The sequence below is a fragment of the Melozone crissalis genome, unplaced genomic scaffold (genome assembly GCF_028551555.1).
Source record: "Melozone crissalis strain CALT ecotype California unplaced genomic scaffold, PUWL_Pcris_2 ptg000016l_1, whole genome shotgun sequence".
NCBI lineage: Eukaryota > Metazoa > Chordata > Aves > Passeriformes > Passerellidae > Melozone > Melozone crissalis.
In genome coordinates, this window is record NW_026535794.1 from 48,777,149 (window position 1) to 48,801,061 (window position 23,913).

General features: G+C 40.2%; 1 protein-coding gene across 1 annotated transcript in view; it reads left to right on the top strand.

Annotated features, from left to right (window-relative positions):
* TRANK1 (tetratricopeptide repeat and ankyrin repeat containing 1) overlaps window positions 1–23,913 on the top strand; it is a 50,741-nt gene that overhangs the window by 17,687 nt on the left and 9,141 nt on the right. Inside the window, exons 7-19 of the mRNA XM_054274031.1 lie at window positions 2,268–2,406; window positions 2,853–2,984; window positions 4,697–4,864; window positions 6,639–6,794; window positions 7,168–7,419; window positions 8,286–8,462; window positions 9,712–12,588; window positions 13,186–13,385; window positions 13,856–13,993; window positions 16,860–17,000; window positions 17,688–17,844; window positions 18,706–18,794; window positions 22,745–22,848. Of these exons, the coding sequence (XP_054130006.1) occupies window positions 2,268–2,406; window positions 2,853–2,984; window positions 4,697–4,864; window positions 6,639–6,794; window positions 7,168–7,419; window positions 8,286–8,462; window positions 9,712–12,588; window positions 13,186–13,385; window positions 13,856–13,993; window positions 16,860–17,000; window positions 17,688–17,844; window positions 18,706–18,794; window positions 22,745–22,848 (4,730 nt within the window). The remainder of the gene's footprint in view (window positions 1–2,267; window positions 2,407–2,852; window positions 2,985–4,696; window positions 4,865–6,638; window positions 6,795–7,167; window positions 7,420–8,285; window positions 8,463–9,711; window positions 12,589–13,185; window positions 13,386–13,855; window positions 13,994–16,859; window positions 17,001–17,687; window positions 17,845–18,705; window positions 18,795–22,744; window positions 22,849–23,913) is intronic.

The window sequence follows — 23,913 nt, forward strand, 5'->3', positions numbered from 1 at the left end:
TCCACGTGTTCAACATGTGCAGCAAGTGAAGATAAGAATTGTTTATCATTCTTTTCTCTGATCTTCTCACAGCCTTCCCCAGGACAATGCCTGGGAAAGTTGTGCATTGCTGTCTGTGGCCAGAGAGCTGCTGCCACAGTTTTGAGTTGTATTGGTGGAATATACTAGAATTTGCCATTTGACTGTTACAGTCCTTGTGGTACTTTGGTCATAATAATTTAAAATTGGTGCTTTTACCTTAATTGTATTTCAGCTAGGTGCCTGACAGAGTGAGCAGGAGTATTTCTGAGGGTAATGCAAGGGAAATTAATTCACATCTCCTCACAGGCTTGTTTTTAGAGATAGTGGAAGAATTAGTGAACGGATATATGCAAGCATGTCTTGGTTGGGTATCATTAGGCGCTGTGCTGTGCCAGTGCTAGCACAGTAACTCCACACTGGCAGTGAAGCCTGGAAACACAGCAGAAGACCCATGCAGAGTGTCTTAGCAAAGTGTTTTCCAGCAAAGCAAAATGCCTCATTGAGTCAGGAAAAATTGGTAGGCTTTGCAAATAGTACAGCCCTTTTTTTGTTGAATTGGCCCAACCAGTCTTACCTGTTTTAGTGGGTTTGTTGTACGCATGGAAGGCTGAAAGAATCAAGATGAAAAATCCCAAAGTACCAATCCTCCTTTGCAAAAATTCAAAAATGTGGCTTTCTGACAACTCAAACTTCCCCTGCTGCTCCTACATTCTCCCTATAATCTGTTGTATTTTGGTTTGATAACTCTGCTCAAAGAGTATTTCTTGCCAGTCAAAATTTGGCATGAAGTATTAGAAAAAAAGATTTATTTGTAAATGTTGGAAGCATGTGTGAAGGCTGCTATTTAAAAAGATGACTGGCACAAATGGAGAAGTTTTGTCTGAACGCTGTTTCCGACCACCTCCTCATGTCCTGATCCTTCTGGCATATTGTCTCAATTCCCATCTTAGCTTCTGCTGCACACCTCCAGAGTATCCTATATTGCTATACCCCTTGTAGACTGTGCTTCGTGTTCATTAAGTGCTTGCTAGAACATACTTTTTAAGTTCAGCTGGCTTCTGCTCAGGCTGTGTAGTTTCGAGGTGGGAAGAGACCTTCACAATCAACACAGCAGCACTATAATCATCCCTAAACTCCGATTGCCACATCCAGATGTCTCTTGAGCACTCCCTGAGTTGGTAACTCCACCACCTCCCTGGGCAACTTATTTCAATACCTAACCACTCTTTCAGTCAAAATTTTTTCCCCAATATCAGATCTGAACCTCTGCTGACCCAGCTTAAGGCCATTTCTGCTCCATCTTTCACCTGGAAGGTGGTGAAAGAGACCAACTCCCAACTGGCTACAACCTCCTTTCTGGAAGCTGTAGAGAACAGTGAGGTCTCTCCTTAGCCTCCTTTTCTCCAGGCTAAACAATCCCAGTTCCTTCAGCCTCTCCTGATCAGACCTGCGCTCCAGAACCTTTCACCAGCTCCATTGCCTTTTTTTGGACACACTCCAGCACTGCAATGTTTTTCCTGTAGTGAGTGGCTCAGAACAGAGCACAGGACTTGTGGTGTGGCCTCACCAGTGCCAAGTGCAGAGGGACCATTGCCACCCTGGTCCTGAAGGCCATACTATTCCTGACATCAGTTTGTTGGGACTGAGGCCACCAGGGGAGGCCACCAAGATGATTATGGGAATGGAGCGCCTCTCCTGTGAGGAAAGGCTGAGAGAATTGCAATTGTTCAGTCTGATAGAGAACAGGCTTTGTGGTGACCTAATTGTGGCTTTGCAGTACCTGAAGGGAGCCGACAAGAAAGATGTGGAGAGACTTTTTACAAGAGCACATGGTGACAGGAAGAGGGGGAATGGATTCAGACTGAAAGACAGTAGGTTTAGATTAGATATCAAGAAGAAATTCTTTACTCAGAGGGTGCTGAAGCACTGGAGCAGGCTGCCCAGAGAAGTTGTGAATGCCCCATCCCTGGAAGTGTTTGAGGTTGAATGGAGTTCTGAGCAGCCTGGTGAAGTGAAAGACATCCCTGCCTGCACCAGGGGGTTCAAACTAGATGGTATTTAAGGTCCCTTCCAACCCAAGCCATTCTGTGTAAGTCTATGAAATAAATACTTCCATTTTACAGTGGCTATGGCTTGGTTGTTGTTGTGCTACTGATTCTTGTCATGAAAATATAGAAAATACTGAAAAAGAAATGCTTTTTGTGTGTGTAAAAATAATATGTTGCAATTGTTCTCTTTGCTGCCAGACTTCTGAGTTGTATGGTCATGGTGAGAAGCTGCAGGAAGTAGCAGAGTTAGTCAAGTGGCTGATTTCCATTGGGGCCAAGGCTGAGTCCATCGGGCTGTATCCGCTGCATGCTGTTATCAGACTGTGTATCAAAGCAAGTGAGTGACATCTGCAGCTAAAATAAAACAATGCTGGCTTTTATCAGAGGACTGACAGCTGGACCTTTATAAAATTAAAAAAAATTAAAACCCAGCAGCTCAGGTCAGGTCATCAGGTATAACCTTGCACGTGCCAATAAAGCACTCTTAGAAATGTTGTAAACACTCTCCTTGATCACCCATGCCTGATAGTGGTGGAAACCTAATATAATTGTTCTTTTCTGTGTTTTGAAACAAAAGTGCGATTGATATGGGTCTTTTGTAACCCAAATCTATCAGCATTAAAAAAGGTACAGGGCTCCATCTCAGGGTGGAGCAGCTGTTTCTTTGTGTATAGTAGAGTCAGGAGTCAAACTTAGATTTGCATCTTACCACTCCAAAGGGGGAAAAACCCCCAGGATCTGTTTCTTTAAGTGGTTGGTTTTTTTTTTTTTTAATCATTTCAGCAAAGAACCATCTTTTCTGGTGGTTGCTGACTTGGAGGCCAGAGCTGAAGGATAGGATCAACCAGAAGGACAGAGATGGACAGACCCTGCTGCATATTGTGGCCTCTTCCAGTGAATATTCACAGAAACGCAGTAAGTACTTTTTGTGTGTGTGTGTATTGTTTTGTTTTCATATGGAAAAATCTATAATGGAAGAAAGTTTCAGACCCTGGTGTTAAATATTTCATGCTAAGGAAGAAAATGAGAAAGTATCTGTAGACTTGTAGTGGCAACTGATGTTTAAACATTCCAAGAATTCCTTTTTAAATTTGTATGCCTGATGTGTGACCGTTTTCTTTGCCCTTTGGTTTGTTTGGTTATGGTTTTCTCACAAGTATGCTGCAGTTTTTAGAATCCTAGAAGTTGAAATTTTTTAATTTTGATGTGCCCTTAAAATCACATTGGACCACCTGGAGGCCTGAAACCAGGAGTTTAAAATCTAACAGCAAAAACCTGTGAGATGAACATTCCTAGTAACAATTTTAAGTCAAAATTGGGAACATATTGGAAATTCATTTGCCATAGACATGTTCAAAAAAATAAAAATTTTCAGTCATTTATATACACTATAGCATCCAACTTTTTATTATAGATACTCCCCGTCCAATTTATTGCATTATGGTATAGGTGTTTTGTTCTTCTTAATTGCCACCAGAACATCTCATCTATCTTTTTTTTTTTTAATGAATAACTTAAGTTTTATCCAGCTGAATAGTTCTTTATTACATTTGCTGTCCTGGTTAGACAATTACTACTGATTAAGTTGTCTGGGCTGTATAAGCCTATGAAGTGGCTCCTTTACTGCACCTGCAATGTATTAATCAAGTTTTCTGGGGTGCATAGGCCTTTGACTCCTTAACTCTCTCAAGGTATCTTTCTTGTTCTATGGTATTTAATTAATCTCTAGTTATATGACAGCATTAAACAATCCTTTATTGAATTCTGTTCTTCAGCTATTGATTAAGTTCTCTAAGGGTGTGGGTCCATTGAGTTCCTTCTGCAGGTTGGTGAGGTAGTTTCTCAGGGTCTTCTACTGACACTCAGCCAACACAGGTCTAAATTAAAACCAGCTAAAGTAACACAGTCGAACATTCCTTAGCTAAGTAAACATAGTTCATTACTAAATTTTTAAAGGACTACAAAATCCCTGGATAACTAAGCTATAATTTTCTGTCAGGCCTCTCCTGTTCTTTTAAATAGGTGAAAATTGAAGGCCTAGATAGCAGTGTGCCTTGTCAGAGGAGGAAAACTAAATGCTTTCCCACAGTTTCTGTGGGATTTCATTTTATGTTACCCTGGCTTTTTCCCTTGTATTCCTCACTCTGCCCACGAGGTGGCAACAGGAAGCAAACATCACAGCCAATGTAACTCCAGACTTTTGGATGCCTAAAGTTTATTTGGTACTATTCATATGGTATTTATTACATACAGAGCACATATTTTGAATCTGTATTTATTTACTAATGTTTATGTCTTTATGTATTATATATTTTATTAGAAAATGTGTATTTTTATATGTATCAAAGTTTATTTCTTTATAGCTATATATAATAAATATTATAAACCATAAAATCACGGAATCATTAAGTTTGGAAAAGGCCTCTGAGATCTTCAAGTCCAACCTTTGACTTCCACCCTGTCACCTTATGACACTGGGAAGAATTTAGATTTTTTTTAAAGTTAAAATTATGCTAGAAATTGTGCCAAGTAATTAAAAATAAAAAAGACAACATAACAAAAAATCCTGAAAAATGTGAATTATTCTTCCTCTTTTTCTTTTTTTTTTTTTTCATGTATTTCTTTAGGACAAACAGAAGATGTGATCATGCTCCTGAATTTTGGGGTTGATCCCACTGTTCCAGATGCACGGTCAAGATATGTCATAGATATCTTGAAAAAGAACAAAAACTTTGATGCTGTAAAAGAAGTCAGCAAGCAGATTGAGAAAATCACTTCCTCTGGGAAACAGACAGGTACTACAGCAGTGTGTGCTTTTCCTGTTTTAAAATTATAACCTTTAGGTACAAAATAATTTTATTTCAAATAAGTTATTGTGGGTGTGTTTTATGTAACTTTCCCTGTGAGTTGTCACTGTGATCTCCTGCTAGTCAGTGGCCAAGTGATGTTCAGATCAATCTTGGCATCAAGGAAAGTGTTTAGGCTACATCTCAGTTTTCATGTGTGTATTGCTTATAAGTTTATTGGAAAACGCTGGGTTTCATTGGGCTTGCACCTTACAGCTCCTGGCAAAGGAGGTTTTCTTTCTTTACTGTGGAGATCTCTGCTCTGGAGAAGGTTTTAGCACAGTGGTTCTCCATTAGGAGTTAACACCAATACCTCTGTGGTAATTATGGCTTTGGTTGGCATTTCAGGTTTCACTGTCTTTTGTGGCTAAGGATTTTTGGTTTTGAGGTTTTTTTGGGGATGCACAGCCTGCAAATTTTCTAAGCTTAGTGTAATGAGAGGCTGGAGAATGAGCCTCAGCTTTATAGGTAACAATCTGAGGTTAGTCCTTCTTTCTAAAAAGATGAACAACGTTGTCTCTCTCTTTGACCTAAGAGATAAAGCTACTGTTTTGTTTGGTCTTTCATGTATCTGAATTCCTTGAAGCATTTAGGAGGTCCAAGCCAAGTTTTTTGGTGTTTAAGGGCAATTTTTACAAAATTATTTAAAATCTGCTATTTCCCGTTACATGAATATCTCTTAAAACTTGTAGACAACATTTTTGTGTGGTATTTATTTTGTAGGTAACATTGTGGTGTGGTCTTTATTTTTGGCTTTGTTTTTTTAATTTTAAGAGGAGAAATTCTTTTATGGCTGTATTTTTTAAATGGCACTGGGGAATAAGACAAGCTCATTAAAAGTGCACGCTGCAAACATTACTGGGTTTAGTCATCTACTCTAAAAATTCTGAACAATTATATAATTGCAGCATTTTCCTGCCTGCATACAGAAGCTATTACAGTTTCAGCCTAGTGAATTATGGTAAATGGAGTCATGGTTTGACCTCAACTGCCAGCTAAGTACCAAGCAGCAGCTCACTCACTTCCCCTTCCCTCCCATGGTGGGTTGAGATAAGAACAGTCTAAAAATTGAAGTAAAGTAAATTACTACCACTCCTGTTATTATTTTTATAGTTATGAAAAGGAGAAAGAGAGAGGAATAAACCTCAAGAAACATACATGGTGCACAGTACAATTGCTCACACCCCATTAACTGATGCTCAGCCCATCCCCAAGCAACAATGTTCCCTTCATGGCCAATTCCCCATAGTTTATATAATGCACATGACATTGTTTGGTGTGGAATATTCTTTGGCCAGTTCAGATTAGCTGTCCTGGCCATGCTTCCTCCCAGCTTATTGTGCACCTGCTTGCTGGCAGAGCATGGGACAAGGAGAAGTGCTTGTCTCAGGGTGAGCACTCCTCAGCAACAACCGAAACGTCACTGTGCTATCAGCAGTATCCTTGTCTTACATCCAAAGCATGGCACTGTACCATTTACCAAGAAGAAAAATAACTCTATCCCAGGCAAAACCAGAACAAGAGTGTATTTGATGAAAGTATCAAATTTCCTTTGGGGTCAGAAATCCATCACAGGACTGGCATTGGCAGTAAGAGTTTCAGCCATCTGTTTTTAATCTGTCACTACATATTTCTTAGAGCCCTGGGATGTAATGCATTACAGTCTTGCCCTGAAAACATGCTGACAAGGAAGTGGATTTTCAATTTCTGTAATGTTTTGCAGGAGAGAATGAAAGTGCCGCAGCTGATACAGATTCTCTCCAGGATGTTCTGGAACAGTTTGTCCAGTTCTACAGGTGTGAAAATGGAGCACATAATAAAAATGTATTGAAGGAAGATGCAGTTAAGCGATTTCTGAAATGGCTGTCTTCTGTGAAAGGTGCAGTGAGTTCCCAGTTCTCCCTTTCACAAAAATTAATTGCTGTGAAAAATGTGTTTGTTGCTAACATAAACTTACTGCCCTTTTACCTTTCCTTCTGTTATGTGTTTCTGTAACTTTTATGACTGGAACAATGTGCTTTTAATTATATTTAGTGTTGTGTTTTGCACTTAGAACCAATGGAATATGCACAGAAATTCATGATGTATCAAAATGTTCAAACTGACTTGGCTGACAGCATAAGGATGGAAAGATATATTTTGCTGTTCCTTACTTTCAATTTAACAAGTTAATTGTTCTGAAATTAGTTTACAATGAGGTGGATTTCATTATGAGTCTTTGAGTGAGTTATGTTGTCTTGACTGTCTTGCAGAAATCCCTGAAGAAATCTCATGCAACATCTCCAGTGCCTGTGCTAACAGCTTCATAAAACAGTTGCTGGGGAAGCAAATGTGGCAAAAAGTTTTGCTGCTCCTAACAGGGAAAGCCGATGGGGAAAATCCATCAGGTGGAGGACTCTTCAAAACCTGCAGTCTTTCAGATGTTGACATTGGCAACATTATCCAACAGTGTGAAAAACTGGACGCGCAAGTGCACCTCATAAGATGTTTGCTTGAACGAGGAGGTGAAAAACTGTGATATTAATGTGCTATAAGAGATGCAGTATGTTATTTGACATGTTGGGAGCAAGATAGTCTCAGAAATACCAACACATGGGGTTTTTGTGGCTCTGTATAAATGCAGCAGCTTGTTGGATTGCAATGCATTGGCTGCATCTGCTGTGTGGGACATGGTTTTGCTAGTGAGGCTGCATGGGTGGAAGATGTTTATCAAATGAAATTTGTCTGCTAGGGTTAGTAAAAGGCCAAGAACTATCATTGCTCCTGCACCTGTAGTTTGTTTTGGGCCTCAATTTCTCTGTCTTCAGCCGCAATATGGTCCTGGTAGAAAGTGTAAGCCACAATCTTTGAGTTCAGTCTGCTGTTGTGCTACAAATAGGGGACTTAATTGATTTCAAAGGCATGACCAGATGTCTTTCTTTTTTTAACTATTGCAGACATCATCATGCTTTGTGTTTTGCATGAGCTTGTTTCTAGGATCCTCTGGCATATTTCATTTAATCTTATAGCTTGATGTTAGCTATACGTTACGGACACATGGTCCTGTTGAAACCTTTTGAAGGCCGCAGGAGCAAGGAGGCCTCTTGTTTCAGTCAATGACTGACTGACTTGGAGAAGATATGTTCTGGCCTTTATGTCTTCCTATCACAGCAGAAGGACTGGTTGTTCAGCTTAATGGGAGACAAGGGGAAATGATGAAGATCTTCTTAGTCAAGAAGTGTTTTAACAGATACACATAAAAAGCTGGCAAAAAAAATACCCCTCTCACCTGCCTGACAGTCAGCATCTGACTGCATCTGTTCAGGTTTCTGCAGTTAGCAGATTGGTGTATGAGTTTTAAAGCCTGGTATTTTCCTGTCCTTCACACCAGCTCTGCCTGATGGTATTGGAACCAACTCTGAAATACCACTGAAAATATGCCTCAGAAAGAATTATTTTGAACTGGCATATTTGCTGCTGACCAAAGGCGCGGACCCTCGAAACCTCTCTGTTACACAAGGAGATACTCCTCTGCATGCTGCAGTTTTCATCTGTTTAAATAAAAAAGGTAAGGCTTCTGCTGTTGGAAACATTCCCCATTCCTTACCTGCCCGTTCTGCTGTTGCAGGGACAGTGGATCAGGATGCCTGACCGTGTCTCACTCAGCCCCCAAAGGGATAAAATAAGTGCTGGGTGGGTTGGAAGAAACAAAGGTAAAGTTAGAGCAATAGCAGCAGACTTTGGAGGAAATCCTGCAGTGGCATCTGAAATCTGTTTATCAGTTTTTGTTCAGTCATAAATCAAGGAAAGTTTTGTTTGGGGGAGAAGTAAGTGAAAGAACTGTAGGGCTTATGTAAAAATGTAAAAAGTTAGGATAAACTGTGAAATTTATCCCCTAAATCAGGTTTAATTTTAAGTTAGGAGAAAAATGCATTTTTGAGTTGAAGGATTAAAATGATTTAAAATATTGAATTTATTAATTTTTAAAGCATAAACATTTCATTGAATGGCTTTAGAGAGATTACAAGCATAGATAATGCCAGTTGTCATTTTAAAATCAAAAGATTAAGAAGTTCCATGACAATATGTTCTCCGAAGTATTTTGTGCAAAGTTTTTGATGTGCAATTTCATTACAGTGATTTTGGCATGCCACTACTTTACAGCTAGAATATAAATGTTTCATGTATATTGTCTCATTTAAATCACATCTATTATCTGGATGAAACCTAGAAAGCTGTTGAATATATATGTATTTTTTTCCCCCCTGGGGAGGTAACTAATCTTATGTTGTAGGAAGTTGCTCCAGGGACCTCAAATATCAGGAAATAATTGGGATTTCCTGCAGGTTATTTTAGTAAAGCAAAGTTATCTGCAGCAGATTACTTTTGGGTGCCTTATTAAAGTGAACCAAATGACTTCAGAGCACTGTCTCGAGCTGCTGCTTGTCTGGATGACAGGGCACCAGTGTCCCTTGGGAAGCAGTCAGGGCTGATGTTGGAAAATGAACAAATCTGTCTGTACCCAGAGGTTAAAAAAGGAATGAAGCTGACTGATGCTACGGGAATAATTGCAGCACTAGGAATTTCTAAAGCTTTGCTGCCTTTGTATTGTTTTTCCTGAAACTTGGGAAAGCTCAGTTTGAGCTGTTTCAGACGAGCATGTTTTATAAACATGAAATGTAGATTTTGTTTTTCTTTTTAAAAGCAACTGATTTTCATTTCCTAGCAGCAGAAAAAAAAAGTATTGAAATTGTTGGCATACAATGCAGACTTGTAAAGTGAGTTAGTTTATTTTCTGTTTGTTCTCTTACTTTCAGATGTCATTGGTTTAAACATCCTAAGTTATCTGCTTGACCTCTTTGCTTCAAGACCATCTGACTTTCCATATCTTAATCCGAACATACAAGATGACAATGGAAATACAGTGATGCATATTGTTTTCCAGAGAGGATTTTCAAAGCAGACTAAGAGAATAGTGGAGTTACTGGCAAAATTTGACATTAACTTCAACATAAAAAACAAATCAGGAAGAGATGTGATGCACAAAATTAAGAAGAGAGATCCACTGCTAGAAGCCTGGAATATTGCCACGCAGGAGAAGAAGAGGCACCGCCAAGACAGAGCAGGGCAGTTGGTTAAAGCATCTAAACCCATTCCAGCCTCTGAGATTTCACAGTCAAAGAGCACGGGGCGTTCTTCATCTGGGTTCTCATTAAAGGCACCATCTGGCAACGCAGTGCATAATGATTTAAAAACCCCATGTTCCATGAAAGCAAAAAGGGGTCAGTTGGCAAAGCAGGAAACAGAAGGAATAAACAGCCCCTTAACACTGCAGGAAAGTCTAGTGCAGGCAATCACAGCTTTAATTCAGCAACTGAAAGTGAGCGACAACCTGAAAAAGGATCATCCTCTGGTGCAAAAGCCATCTTCAGCCCAGACTAACTCGGAAGAGGGAAGGAGTTTCTTGCAACCTTGTGGAAGCATAGCTCATCCTGAAAAAAAAGGGGATGACTGGGAGAAAAAGAAGGGAGCAGGGGAATTAAGTATGGCCCTGCCTAATGGAGAGAAGGAAGAACTAGAGGAAGAAAAGGGGAAGAGTCTGGATATTGAGGCATATGTGCAGGAGTTTGATAACATGACTTGGGAAATAGAGTGCACTCCTGAAATGCTAAAGACTTTGAGCAGTAAAGCTGTGCCACATTATCTGAAAGCTAAAACCATCATGACAATTAAGCGCCTTGGCAATGGGGAATGGTCTAGGGGTCTCCAGAAGCCACTGAAACACTTGAAAGCTGATATCCAGCTGTATGAGGCCAAACTGGGCAAAGGTGCAAGAATGCTATGGGAACTTGCCATTGACTTTTCTCCTCGTTGCAGTGAGAGTCCAGAAAAGATCATGGAGACAGAACAGACAAAAAGTCATCTAGAAAAATCAGGTAGAGTTTACACAGAAATAATTAGAATTTGGGCCATTGTTCTTGACCACTGCAAGCTGAACCGTGCCTTAGAAAATATATGCATTTCCTACAACCGTGGCTTATCCTGCATTTTGAGGAAAAAGCTCAAGGGTATAAACGAAGGGCATCAGAACCACAATGTGACAACACAGAAGCGTGTTCCGCGTTGTTACATTGAAGACATGGAGGCAGAAAAATCAAAAGAACATACCATGCCTGAGTATTTCCCTCCAGCTAGTGCAGCAGAACTGGAATACAATATAATGAAATTCCACAGCTTCAGTACTAACATGGCACTTAACATTATAAATGATGTGCAGTCTTCTGTTGATTACCCTTTCCGTGTTGGGGAGCTGGAGTACGCAGTGATTGATCTCAATCCAAAGCCTATGGAGCCAATCATTTTAATTGGGCGAAGTGGGACAGGGAAGACAACTTGCTGCTTGTATAGGCTTTGGAAGAAATTCTATTCATACTGGGAAAAATCCAGCTTGGCAGATGGACCTCTGTTGGAGAGGCAGACATGGCAGCAGAGGCAGTGCAGTGAGGTTGAAAAAGCTATTTCAGGGAAGGAAGAGAGTGAATCAAAACACGAGAGCGAAGATTCAAGTGAGGAGCAGGTGAGTGATGAGCACAACCAGGACAGTGAGGATGAAAAGGTTCCTGTGGGCACAGCTGGGGCAGAAATGAATTCATGTGGTGACCGTGAAGATGACCAAATGTGTAGTGCAGAAGCTTCAAACAGGCTGGAGCACCTGCACCAGATCTTCGTAACAAAGAATCCTGTCCTGTGCCGAGAAGTTCAGAAGAATTTCATTGAACTTAGCAAGTCTTCCAAGGTGACCAGTCACTTCAAACCTCTGGACCCAAACATTCACAGGCTACAAGACATTAAAGATGAAAATTTTCCACTGTTTGTCACCTCCAAGCAGTTGTTGCTGTTACTAGATGCATCCATGCCCGACCCATTTTTTCCAAGAAATGAAGATGGAAGTCTTAAAAGAGCAATTGTTGGGTGGAGTCCTCAGGAAGACTTGGTTGTACCAAATTGGCAGGATGAGGATGAAGAAGGCAATCTTGAAGCAGAGCATGGTGATGATGGAGGAGCTGCAGATGCATGCTCTAAGGAAAATGATCCTTGGACTTTTGTGACTTACAACGTATTTGCAAATGAAATATGGCCAAAAATGATAAAAGGTAAAAGCTTGTACAATCCAGCACTGGTTTGGAAAGAAATCAAATCATTTCTGAAAGGCTCTTTTGAGGCACTGAATTGCTTTGGGGGCAAGCTTACTGAGGAGCAATACAAAAAGCTAGGCCGAAAGAGATCGCCAAACTTCACGGAAGACAGGAGCGAGATCTATTCCCTCTTCTGTCTTTATCAGCAGATACGATCACAGAGGGGTTACTTTGATGAAGAAGATTTGCTGTATAATTTATCTCAAAGACTTGCGAAGCTCAGGGAGCTGCCGTGGTCCATCCATGAGTTCTATGGCGATGAGATACAGGATTTCACACAAGCTGAGCTAGCCCTGTTGATGAAATGCATCAATGACCCCAATGCCATGTTTCTGACCGGTGACACTGCCCAGAGCATCATGAAAGGAGTGGCTTTTCGTTTTAGTGACCTCAGGTCGCTGTTTCATTATGCAAGCAAGAGCTCTGTGAACAAGAAGCAGCGTGTTAGGAAACCGAAAAGGATTTATCAGTTGTACCAGAACTACAGGTCCCATTCAGGTAGAGTAACAAATTTATTTATGATCGGAGCCTGGGCTCTTCAGATGTCACTAATAATTGAAGTTTTCTGCTGGCCAATTGAAAGCCAATCTCTATGTGGCCTGTTTTTCAAAAAGATCAGATGGACAGCTTTTTCTGATATGTCAGTTCTGTTTTTTGACAGCTCAACTGGAAAACCAGAAATGAATGTTTTCAAAATTGCAATTTTTTGAATTCTCATGCTTACTGGATGCTTTGGCTGTGTTTGACGAAAAAATTAAGAAATTATCTTTCCCATTTCTGCTGTCCTGTCCCCCAAAGCACTAGATTTTGCAGCATTGGTGTGCTGCTTCTGCTTTTCTTACTTGTTTCCCATTTGCGATCTTTATTTTATGAGAATGCTGCTAAGCCACTGTAGCATGTTTTCTGATCTTTAGAGGCCCAAGAATGACATCCACTCAAATTGGCAGAAACATAAATTGAAGCTTACAGCTGCAGCCTTCCCTGATCAGTGTTTTTATCGTATTTCTTGATTCCAAATTTCTAGCAGAAACTTCTAAAAGTGTGTTTGCAAGGACTTCAGGATGAAATTTAAAACCTGTGTTCTGCTTTGTGCAGGTATTCTCCGTTTAGCATCTGGAGTGGTTGATTTGCTCCAGCATTATTTTCCAGAATCTTTTGATCGCCTTCCTCAGGACTGTGGTCTCTTTGATGGGCCAAAACCTATTGTCTTGGAGTCCTGCAGTGTTAGTGACCTGGCAATTCTGCTGAGGGGCAACAAAAGGAAAACACAACCCATAGAATTTGGAGCACATCAGGTTTGCTTTTCTTAGGCTTTCTGCAGATTCTGTCAGCTCTGTTGCTAAATAATAGTCTTGTATGAACTGCCCACAACTTTCTTTTTTAGGCCCTTGTCTCTCTGATAAATGAGGCATTTCAAGCTTAGAAACCTTTATTGTGTTGGTTTCTGTTTCTTCTTAAGACGTCTGCTTCTTTCTGTTCTTTTTTTGGTGTGAGGTATTGTGTGAGGTATTGTCTGACCTGTTCCTTTCTAACTCCAAATTTTCTTACACCAGATCTAAAACTGTCTGCACATACCACGCATTTGTCAGTCTTCTAGTGGCAGCTTTATGACCTTTTTTGTGGAGTGTGCTGAAATGTCTTTGTGAAATGTCTAGTTTTTAGAAGGCTTTTGCATTATCATCATGTTGGTCTTTCTCTATGCAACTGTTATTTTTTTTTTCCTTTTTGCTTTCCAGTGTTTTTTTATAATGCATTTTATTTGCAGGTGGTATTAGTGGCAAATGAAACTGCAAAGGAGAAGATACCTGAGGAACTTAGTTTGGCACTTGTACTGACAATTTATGAAGCAAAGGGCTTGGAATTTGATGATGTCCTTCTTTACAACTTTTTCACAGATTCAGAGGTATTTAATTCTTATCCTTTTTCTGCATTTTTTCTGAAGTCCATCTTACTTGTGGTCTAATTGGTGGTTCAGCTGGAAAAGGATTCCCTCTTTGAAGATGAGTGGTTTCATCACAATAGAAAGCAGAGAGGTCATAGGTTTATTAATTGAGAACGTGTTTCCTTAAGTGCTGCATTTTCCTTTGGGTTTACTGTTAAAATTTAAGGGAGAACCTTGGGTTACACACCACGTTGCCCACACACACACACACACACACTCTTCTGCTGTACATCAAGACCACTCCTCTGACTCCAGACAGGCAAGTATTCCAAGTATTCCTTACTGACCATGCCTGCAGACACTCCATGTACCCATGACTGAGTTACTCTATGATTAAACATTCAGTGTGAACAGCCCTGTTGCAGATGTCCTCTGCCTCTGCCCCTCAAAACAATGTCTCATGTGGTTTTCAGCAGATGAAAACCACAAGAAAACCGAGGGCAGCTTACTGGTGGCTCTTCACAGAGGTTAGTGAATGTTATATGGTGAGGGCAGAAAGAAGGAGCTTGAGGTAAATACTGGCTGTCACAGTAGATTTCTCAAAGTTGATTTGTTTCTGGTGATGAAAGTTGCAATCAGGAAAACAACAAGCCATTTATCAGGATTTAGAGAAGCAGTTTAGCGGAGTTGAGTTGTGTAGAGCATTTTAGCTCAGACTAATGTGTGTCAGGCCTGGAGAACTGTTTTCATACAATTCTTCCGTGTTTCTGTGAGTCATGAGTAATTGAGTTGATTTGAGCAGCTAAACAAGCAGGCAAGAAAGCAACTCACCCTGAGGTTTTCTAATTTAGAAAAGCTGAATCTCTGAACTGTTGTAAACACAGCAGTGTGGCTGTGTGCACTTCGTAAAGTGTTGGGTTTTCTTTTTATTTGTCTTGAAAATGAAATTTAAGAAGAGTCTTGTTTCAGGAAGCAGATGTGAATGAAAAATCTAGAAGGCAAAAAAGCCAGGTCCCCAAAACACAGCAAGCTCTTGACCAAACTGATACCTTTAGCTGATGATCATGTTACAATCTATGACAGGCTTAAGAATATCTTAATTGATGATTTTTTTAAAACTTAACTTCAAAATACATTTTGCAGGAAAGGCTTCCTGCTTTTTTCCCCCATGAGAATACAGTTAACTTGTTTTGTGTTGCTGAAAGCTCAGAAATATATAAACTTTAAAAATGTTATTTGAGCCTTATTATGAGTATTTTTCATGTGCCAGAAACTTGGCAGTATTTAATCACATTTCAATTAAATGGAATTTTCAATACCAAAAGGGAAAAATGAACATCACTTAGAATATAGTCATGATTTTAAGGTTATTAGTTTTGCAGGGGATCAGGAGCCTGCAGAGCAGTGTGATCAGAAGCTGGCATTTCCTACATGGCATGAGAGTGCACAGCACTGATCTGCTGCCACACTTAAATTACAGTTAGGAGTGCCTGTGCATATTTATAGACACCCTTCACATGTCTCTGTGTTGGAGTCCAATATTTTCTGACCACGCTTTTTTAGACTTTCCCCATGAGTGGGCTTTTTTTGCTCACCTCTGAGTGTTCTTACAAGAGGAGGTGTTGGCAGGTGCCATTCCACCCCCTGGCTGAGACCAGCACTAGCAGTTACTGGTGTTCAACACGAGGCTTAATACATTCATCACATGAATGACCAGCCAGATCTTTTCTGGGAACCCTGAGGATGAGAATATTTGCCAGCATGGGATATGTGTGGGTCCAGCTCACTGAGCTTGTCAGTTTTGTAGAGTCAAGGAGACTTACTGGCTGCCCTTCCTGACCTGCAGGCCAAGATCTCTCCAATGTGTTTTAGACAGTAGATTTTAGTATGACAAATAGCAGCTTGTGAGTGTTATCCCACCACCATTTACCTTTCATTCTGCCCCAAGCTGGCAGGGAGTTGCCTGCCCCAGCAATCAGCACACCTCCCCCTCAGTGAGTTTGCCTGTTGTGGTATTGGGGGCTTGTAGGAGGATCCTTGTCCCTAGGACTAAATCTTGACCCTCCTCCATGGTGAAGGTAACCTGACTTCCTCCACAGAGGGGTCATTGAAAGGGTGTTTGGCTGAAAGTGTTTAGTCCACCTAAGGAGGTTTTCATGTTTAATATCAAAGTAATTATTTGATATATTGAGCATTGCATATGATTTGGATCTAGAAGAGTGATATAGCAGTGTCCTGAAATCCCAAGGCAAGCATAATATAGCAATGGCAATATACATTGGAATCACAGTATAGATGTGACTTCCATTAGTGCTCCCTGTGTGTACATATATATACAAATATACACACACATACGCACACACACATTTATATATATACATATATATGTATATGTATTTGTATGTATGTACTCCCATTGGCTTCCCCATCATGATGGTGGCCATCCCCAGTCCCTGAAAAGTAATATGAAGCTTGTAGCCAGCTCAAGCCAGTTGCACTCAGAAGGTTTATTTTTTTTGCTCCACAGATTTTCTGCAGTCTGTTGGGCTGAGGCACATCTTTGCTTTTGCTTTTGCCTGGGCAGCTCAGGAAGGTGTAACTCTGTACTAGCTGTTTTAGGGATTTTTGTTTCTATGCCTTGATGACCATCTGGTACAGACAAGTATCTCAAGCAAAGGCTGTGTTGAGATGAAGTTCAGCCTTCTCATTGAAAATTGCTGATTATTCTTTACATTCTTCCCTGAGATAATTTTCTCCCCCAGTCTTCTCCTCTGAGCCTTCTTCCCTTGTAGGGATGAATAGGTCACACCATGCCATTTTACCTTGTGCAGATGTAGGCAGTAGTAGTTAGTACATACTAATAAATCTTATTCTCTTGATATTTCAGGCTAGCAAAGAATGGAAGATAATTTCTTCTTATAGTCCTGATCCGGATGTGCAAGTGGGAAGCAACTTGCTAATTGAGGTGCCATTAGAGGATGCCACTGGTATGCAGGAAAGGACTCCATTTAATGTAGAAATGTACAAGGTGAGTTTTTTGTAACATTAGGAATAGGAAGGAAAAATTAAATTCTTAAATCTTTAAAGTAGGGAAATTTCTTAAATCCTTTCATCCTGTTAGTTCCATGTTTATCAAGGTTGCTTTACCTTCTATAGTTGTTCACATCTAATATAATATAGATCTAATGTAATATAATACATATAATACTGATTTTAAAAGATAAGAGATTGTTTGCAAATGTAATTTGATTAGAGAACAAAACCTGTGTCATAGACTTTTGGGTATATTTACAGAACAACTGTAAAAGCAAATAGCAATTCAGCTTGAAAATATTCATTATTCCTATAGTCTGGTTTCTGATTGGTGTCATTACCTTGAAATTTAGGAAGTTGTTTAGAATCTGGTGAGTCAGATATTTTCAGGATTGTATGGTAAATTAATAGTTATATGTGCAAGTGATTAGAAGGAAAATAGCCTGTCATTCCTGCAGCTGATTTGTAGTACTAGTTGCTTATAAGTTAGATGGATAATGGCCTATGTAATTGGAGTCCCATATTTAATATTTAGACTTGCTTACTTAAAAGCACTTTCTTACTTGTTATTCATTCTGTATAAAATCTCTATTTTCTTATAACTGCAAAGTATGTTTCTTTCTAACAATTTAGCTCATCTGGCATTTCATTTATTTAATTCAATTTTTTTGTTCTGCTTCAGATGCTGAATGGAGAACTCAAGCAATTGTATACTGCAATTACGAGAGCCAGAGTCAATCTTTGGATCTTTGATGAAGACCGTGATAAACGGGCTCCAGCTTTTAAGTATTTCATCAAAAGAAAATTTGTTAAGGTTGTCAAAACAGATGAAAAGAAAGGTAAAGTTGTCCTAAAACTTCCTTAAAAGATTGTCAAACAGTTCAAAACTCGTGTTTTCTGCTTTTAGGCTGTGTAATAAAGAAGCGTAAATGCCTTGGTCCTTTTAATAGTTTGCATTGATAACTGCCCTTGCAGATTTCCACTTATTTCAGTGGGTCTTAATTCTTTTGTCTCTAAAGATCAGTTGAATATGCTAAAGTATAACTTTATTGCTAATTCACTAGTTTTAGGTTTTCTTGCTGTCACAGGAGGAGAGTCAGTGATCCCTTAGACAGATCTGATCTTGTAATTAGTTTATTGAGTTCTAACCAGTACATTCAGATATGTAAAATACTCAGTAAGTATGGATGGACTGGTGGTCAATACTCTACTTTTTACATAAGCTTTCTGTACTTATATTAAATATTACATACATGCAAAAATGTCTTTTACCAGCCCATTGATGTCTGGTGTTGGGTAAGAGATCCCTCAGCCTCGAGGGGTGACCTTAAGAGGTGTTCCTACATAAAGAGAGATCAGGTCACTGCTAAGCCAGTTACTGTGGAGAGAGCTCAATGGACCCTGATGGCTGCAGATATTTATAGCTTAAAGTGGTCAATTTGTAGTCAGATTTTCTGCTGTGTTAATGCATTTTTGGCCGCTTAGCAGGTCAGTCTCCAGCCAAGCTCTGGGGATTGTTGTATTCTCACTGGTAGCTTCACACAACAGTATTACCACACTTGACTCATAGTTACCATTACTGCTGTAAGCACAAACATAGAGCTTGGAACATTGTGAGATAATGCTTAGTTTTGGTACGTGATAAGTGGTTTCTGTGGTTTACCCATTCTAACATAAAATGGTCACCCCTGCCCTTGTAGACTTAGATGACAGCATGTTTGCTAAAACTTCAACTCCAGAAGAATGGATTGCACAGGGAGACTACTATGCCAAACACCAGTTCTGGGAGGTAGGAACATATGTTTATCTGAAATAAGGATTCTTGCTTATTCTGAAACCTTTTCTTCTCTCTGTGTCTATAAAACCATCTGTAAACCTTCAGTTGCTCTGTAGCAGTCTGCCTTAGTTTGTGGTTTATAGCTATGTGTCTGCTTGTAAATGACTTACAAGAAGTGAGCAGGGAGAGCAAGCCTTTTTTTGTAATCTTCAATTCACTGCCCAGAAATCTGCAGTCTCATGAGGGAAATACATTTTAATGCACACAAATGAGAGACAGTTGGAAAAACAATTATTAGCATCCATCACAATTGACTGATACGCGTGAATCTAAACCACGTTCTTGACAGTATCATTACACATACTGTAGAAAAATGAAAGCATTTCTTGGAAGTGTATTAATTTGGGTAGGAAAATGATGGTTTCATTCCCTTGGTGTTTAAAAAACAGAGATTTTACAGTCTTTTGTTTCCTAGCTTCCTAGTTAATGCAGTCCAGATATGGGATGACAGTTAATGGCATCAAAGCAGAACTCAGCCAGGATGACAACATCAATGAAATGTTCTACAGGGAAATAAGGGATGTATCCTAGATCAAATGCTTTTGTCCTTCTGGGTGATTTTAACTTCCCAGATATTAACTGAGAAAATCATACAGTGGACACAAACAGGTCCAGGAAATTTCTGGAGCATGTTGAAGATAGCATCTGGGTGCAGGTACTAGGGGAGCTGACTAGGGAAAGGTGACCTCCTAATAAACAGAGAGGCATTTGTGAGTGAAGTGGGGATTCATGTCTTTGTCACAGGGACCACAAAGTAATGGAGTTTCAAGTTGTTGACTGTAGAAGAAAAAGTCCTGCATACATTTGACCCTGGATATGGGGAGAGCAGCTAATTAGTAAGGTCCCTTGGGAATTCATGAATGACAGACACTTTTTAAGGGCTATCTCTGAAGCGTGCAGAAGCAGGAAATTCCAAAGGGTCAGAAGTCAAGCAAGTGGGGCAGAGTCTGGCTTGGCTGAACAGGCATCTTCTTCTTGAACTTAGGGGAAAAGGGAAAGTGTGTGGACATTGGAACAAGGGGAGGTGACACAGGTGGACAGCAGAGATGCTGTTTGTCACTGCAGGGAGGAAATTCATGCGGCCAAAGCTCGAGTAGAGTTCAAGCTATCCAGCACAAAAAGGTCATTTTAAAACGCATTAACAGCAAAAGAAGGATTGGACATAACATCAGTCCATTACTTGATAAGGTCATTTACCTTACAAATAGGGACATAGGCAAAGCAGAGACATTTAACGTCTTCTTCACCTCTGTCTTTAACACTGATGATGGGCTGAAAGACTTGGAGAATGATAAACTCCCAGCTGACTCTGCACTGCTGCTGCAGCTGGATGCACATAAATCTATTGGGCTTGATGGGATTCATTCCAGGAGCCGAATGAGCTGGCCCATTTTACTGTGGGGTCCCTTTCCATTATTTTTCAAAGGTCTTGGAGAGGTCCCAGTCAATTGGAAGCTGGCAAATGTCCCAGTTTTCAAGAAGGGTAGAAAAGAAGACCCTGGTAATTATAGGCCTTTCAGTCTCTCTTTGGTGCCTGGTAAAATTATGGAGAAGGTTATTCTGGGAGTTACTGAAAATAACATTTGAGTAACAATGCAGTCATTAGTCATAGGCAGCATAGGTTCACTATGGGAAAGTCCTACTTAACCGACTTAATTTCCTTTTATGACAAGGTCACTCATCTAGTTGACCAAGAGAAGCCAGTAGGTGTGGTATATTTGGGTTTTAGCAAAGATTTGAATAGTTTCTCTCACAGTCTCTTTATTCTGGATAGAATGCAGGACACAGCTAGACAAGTCCATAATACATTAAGTGAGAAACTGGTTGTCAAGTCAGGTTTCAAAGAGTTACAGTAAATGGGGTTATATCAGGCTGGTGGCCCATTGGGGCCAGCCTAGTTGGATTCCCCAGTGCTTAATTTACAGGCAAGTGCTCTTCAATGTTTTTATATATAATTTGGACACTGGAAAGGAGCGTACATTAAGCATGTTTGCAGCAATACTAAAACTGGAGGACACTAAATTGGGAGGAGCTGTTGATTCCCTCAAGGGTTGAAAGGTCCTGCAGAGAGACCTTGATAACCGAGTGGGCTGTCACCAACTGTATGAGATTTAACAAGGGCACATGCCAGATTCTGCACCTAGGGTGGAGTACTCCTGGTTATACATTCAAATTAGGGAAGGAGAGGCTGGAGAGCAGCCCCATGAAAGGAGATGTGGGAGTTTGGGTGGATGACAAGTTGAAGAAGAGCCAGCACTGTGCCTCGACAACCAAAAAGGCAGATGGTGTCCTGGGTGCATGAAATACAGCATTGTGAGCCAGTCAAAGGAGGTTATTGTCCTGCTCTGCTCTGTGCTGGTGCAGACTCGCCTGGAGTAGTTTTGGACTACTCACTTCTGTGCAGTTTTGGGCATCACAATATAAGAAGGGCAACAGACTATTAGAGTGTGTCCAGAGGAAGGTGACCAAGATGATGAAAAGTCATAGAATCATAGAATGGTCTGTTCAAAATAGTTTTGAAGAGACCTCAAGGCTCATCCAGTCCCAACCCTCCTGCCATTGCCATGGGCAGCTCTAGAGGATGTGTCTTAAGAAGAGCAGCTGAAATCACTTGTCTTGTTCAGCTTGGAGAAGAGATGGCTGAGGGGAAACCTCATCACAGTCTACAGCTTTCTCAAAGGGAGGTCCTGATCTCCTCTTCCTGGTTACCAGTGATAGGACATGGGGAAATGGAATGAAGTTGGATCAGAAGAAGATCAGATTGGACATAGAAAAGGCTCTGGACATAGAAAGTGGTCTGCCAGAGGCACCCCAGGAAGTAGCCATGGCATCAAGCCATGAGTTCAGAGTTCAAGAAGCATCTGGATGACATTCTCAGTTGTGTGGGGTTGTTTTAGGTAGTCCTACAGGGAGCAGTAAGTTTGCCTCTATTATCCTTATAGGCCCCTTTCAATTTGAGATGTTCTGTGATTCTATGAAATAAAACTTCAGATACTTTTTTGAGATCATGGCAGAGGGAAAGCTTCTGTATTTTGCAGGTAACAACATAAAATTCTTTGAAGAGAAAATTAGTATTTATATCAAGGCAAAAACCCAAAGTAATCAGTTGCCACTATACAGATAGTCTTTATCTCTCCTTGAAAATAAAAGGCAGTTTTCTAAATGGACAGAAAAGAGTTGAGAAAAAAAACCCCACACAGCTAAAAAAAAACCCCTTGAAATCTGAACTGTATTAGCTATATTATCTACAAATCTGTTTTCTTTATAATGCTGATCTTTGCTAATCAGTGCTGCCTTAAGATGACATTATCTGGTGACTTTGGCAGTTCCAAGGGTGGCTTGCAGTGTGCAATTTCTGAACAGAAGCAACACTAATTAATGGCTAGAGTAAAGAAATCGTGGTGTTGCAGAATAAGCAGGGTGATAATGAAAAAAAACTTGCTAGGAGCATGGTAACTCTCAGTGTTTCTGTTTAGTTTTCACAGAAAGAGCCTGGTATGATAATAGCATTGAGTAAATGTTCCTTGCTTTTCAATTTCACTTTGCACGCATTGGTCTTCCTCGCTTTTTGTAGTATGTTGTAGATGCCTGGTGACTTACCAGTTAATGGTTAAGGCTGTCATTCAGATTGCATATGCCATTTGTTCTATCAGCTTACCAGGAATTCTGCTTTCACTACTTCCATGGAATATTGTAATTATTATTCTAATTTTGGTAGTTGCACATAAAGCTTTTCTTTTGTCCTAAAAATATACCACAATGTTTTACCTTTTCCTTTTTCCAGGCACCCTGCCAATCTTTCTGCTTTCCATTCCAGTGACTGTAAAATTAAGTATTGCTTTTATGTGATAAGCCATGGGCTGGATGCACATCTGTGAATGCTGTGTGTGATTTCACCTCAGGTGGCTGCCAAATGTTACCAAAAGGGAGGAGCAGCTGAGAAGTCAAAGCTGGCCCTGACACACGATGCTGTTCTCAAAGTGCACGCAAAGAAAAGCAGCCCAAGGTAGGGTATCAGTGCAGCTGAGTGAGTGTCACTTTGTGGTGCAGAGGGTGAGATTCACACCACAGCTGTGGGACTGACCAGAGATGCTGGAGAACAATACAGGAGGAGAAGAGTGCAAACTTTATGTGCTTGTGGTTGGCAAAAGAGATTTAAGGAGTTGGAAGGTCTAGCACTGCAAGATCCAGGGCACTGCTCCCTCTAGGGAGCAGTGGAAGGGCTGCCCAAATGAAATTGGCCCTTGCAAAGGCTTACTTGTTCTGTGAGAGAAAAGCAGCAGGATTTGCATTACATCAAGAGGCTTTACAACCATAGATATAGATAGGAGAACATATGCCATCAGCACTGCTGATGGCAACTCACTTTGTTGAGTTAATATGCTAACCCCCACTGCATGTTCACTCAGCAAAGGAGAGGGAATGGTGGTGTGCATTGGGGAAAAAAAGCTGCTAGGAAAAAGTGAGTTTTGGAGTAAAATTAATGTTACAGTCATCTTAAACTAAACAAGCAGGACCAGATCTGAACCAAAGGACAGTTTTGAAGGAACAGATTTTGAGATGAATCATATAGTTCATGATTTCGGCTGTGTAAAATAGCTCAAGAGTTTGACATGAGAGAGAGTTTGCAGTTTCCCAAAGAGGCTTGGAAACTCTTTGGGACTCATCTCAAATAAGACAGGAAAAAACTTAATGGAGAAAGATCTAAACTTAAGTGAATCAGTTCCTGTTCATGTTCTGGGAGACCAGAAACTAGCAATGATAGCAGCAGGGGAAAGGAATGACTAGATCAGAGGAAGCTGGCACACAAGGGAGAAGAGGGAAGATCTGAAGAAAAGCTATTACTGGAGTTAGTTGAGATTTTATCTTTTTTGATTACCTGCTTTATATTAGTGGCCCTGGTTAGAAGCATAAGGATGCTCACAAAATTTCATGATTGTAGAGAAATTGTTGATGGGACTGATAAAACTTTTTCTCAGTTCACTGTGCTTGTCAAAAGCTGGCATAAAATTTGAGAAGGAATTCGGTGTATTAGAATGTGTTGACAGAACATATGTAACAATGAAGCTGC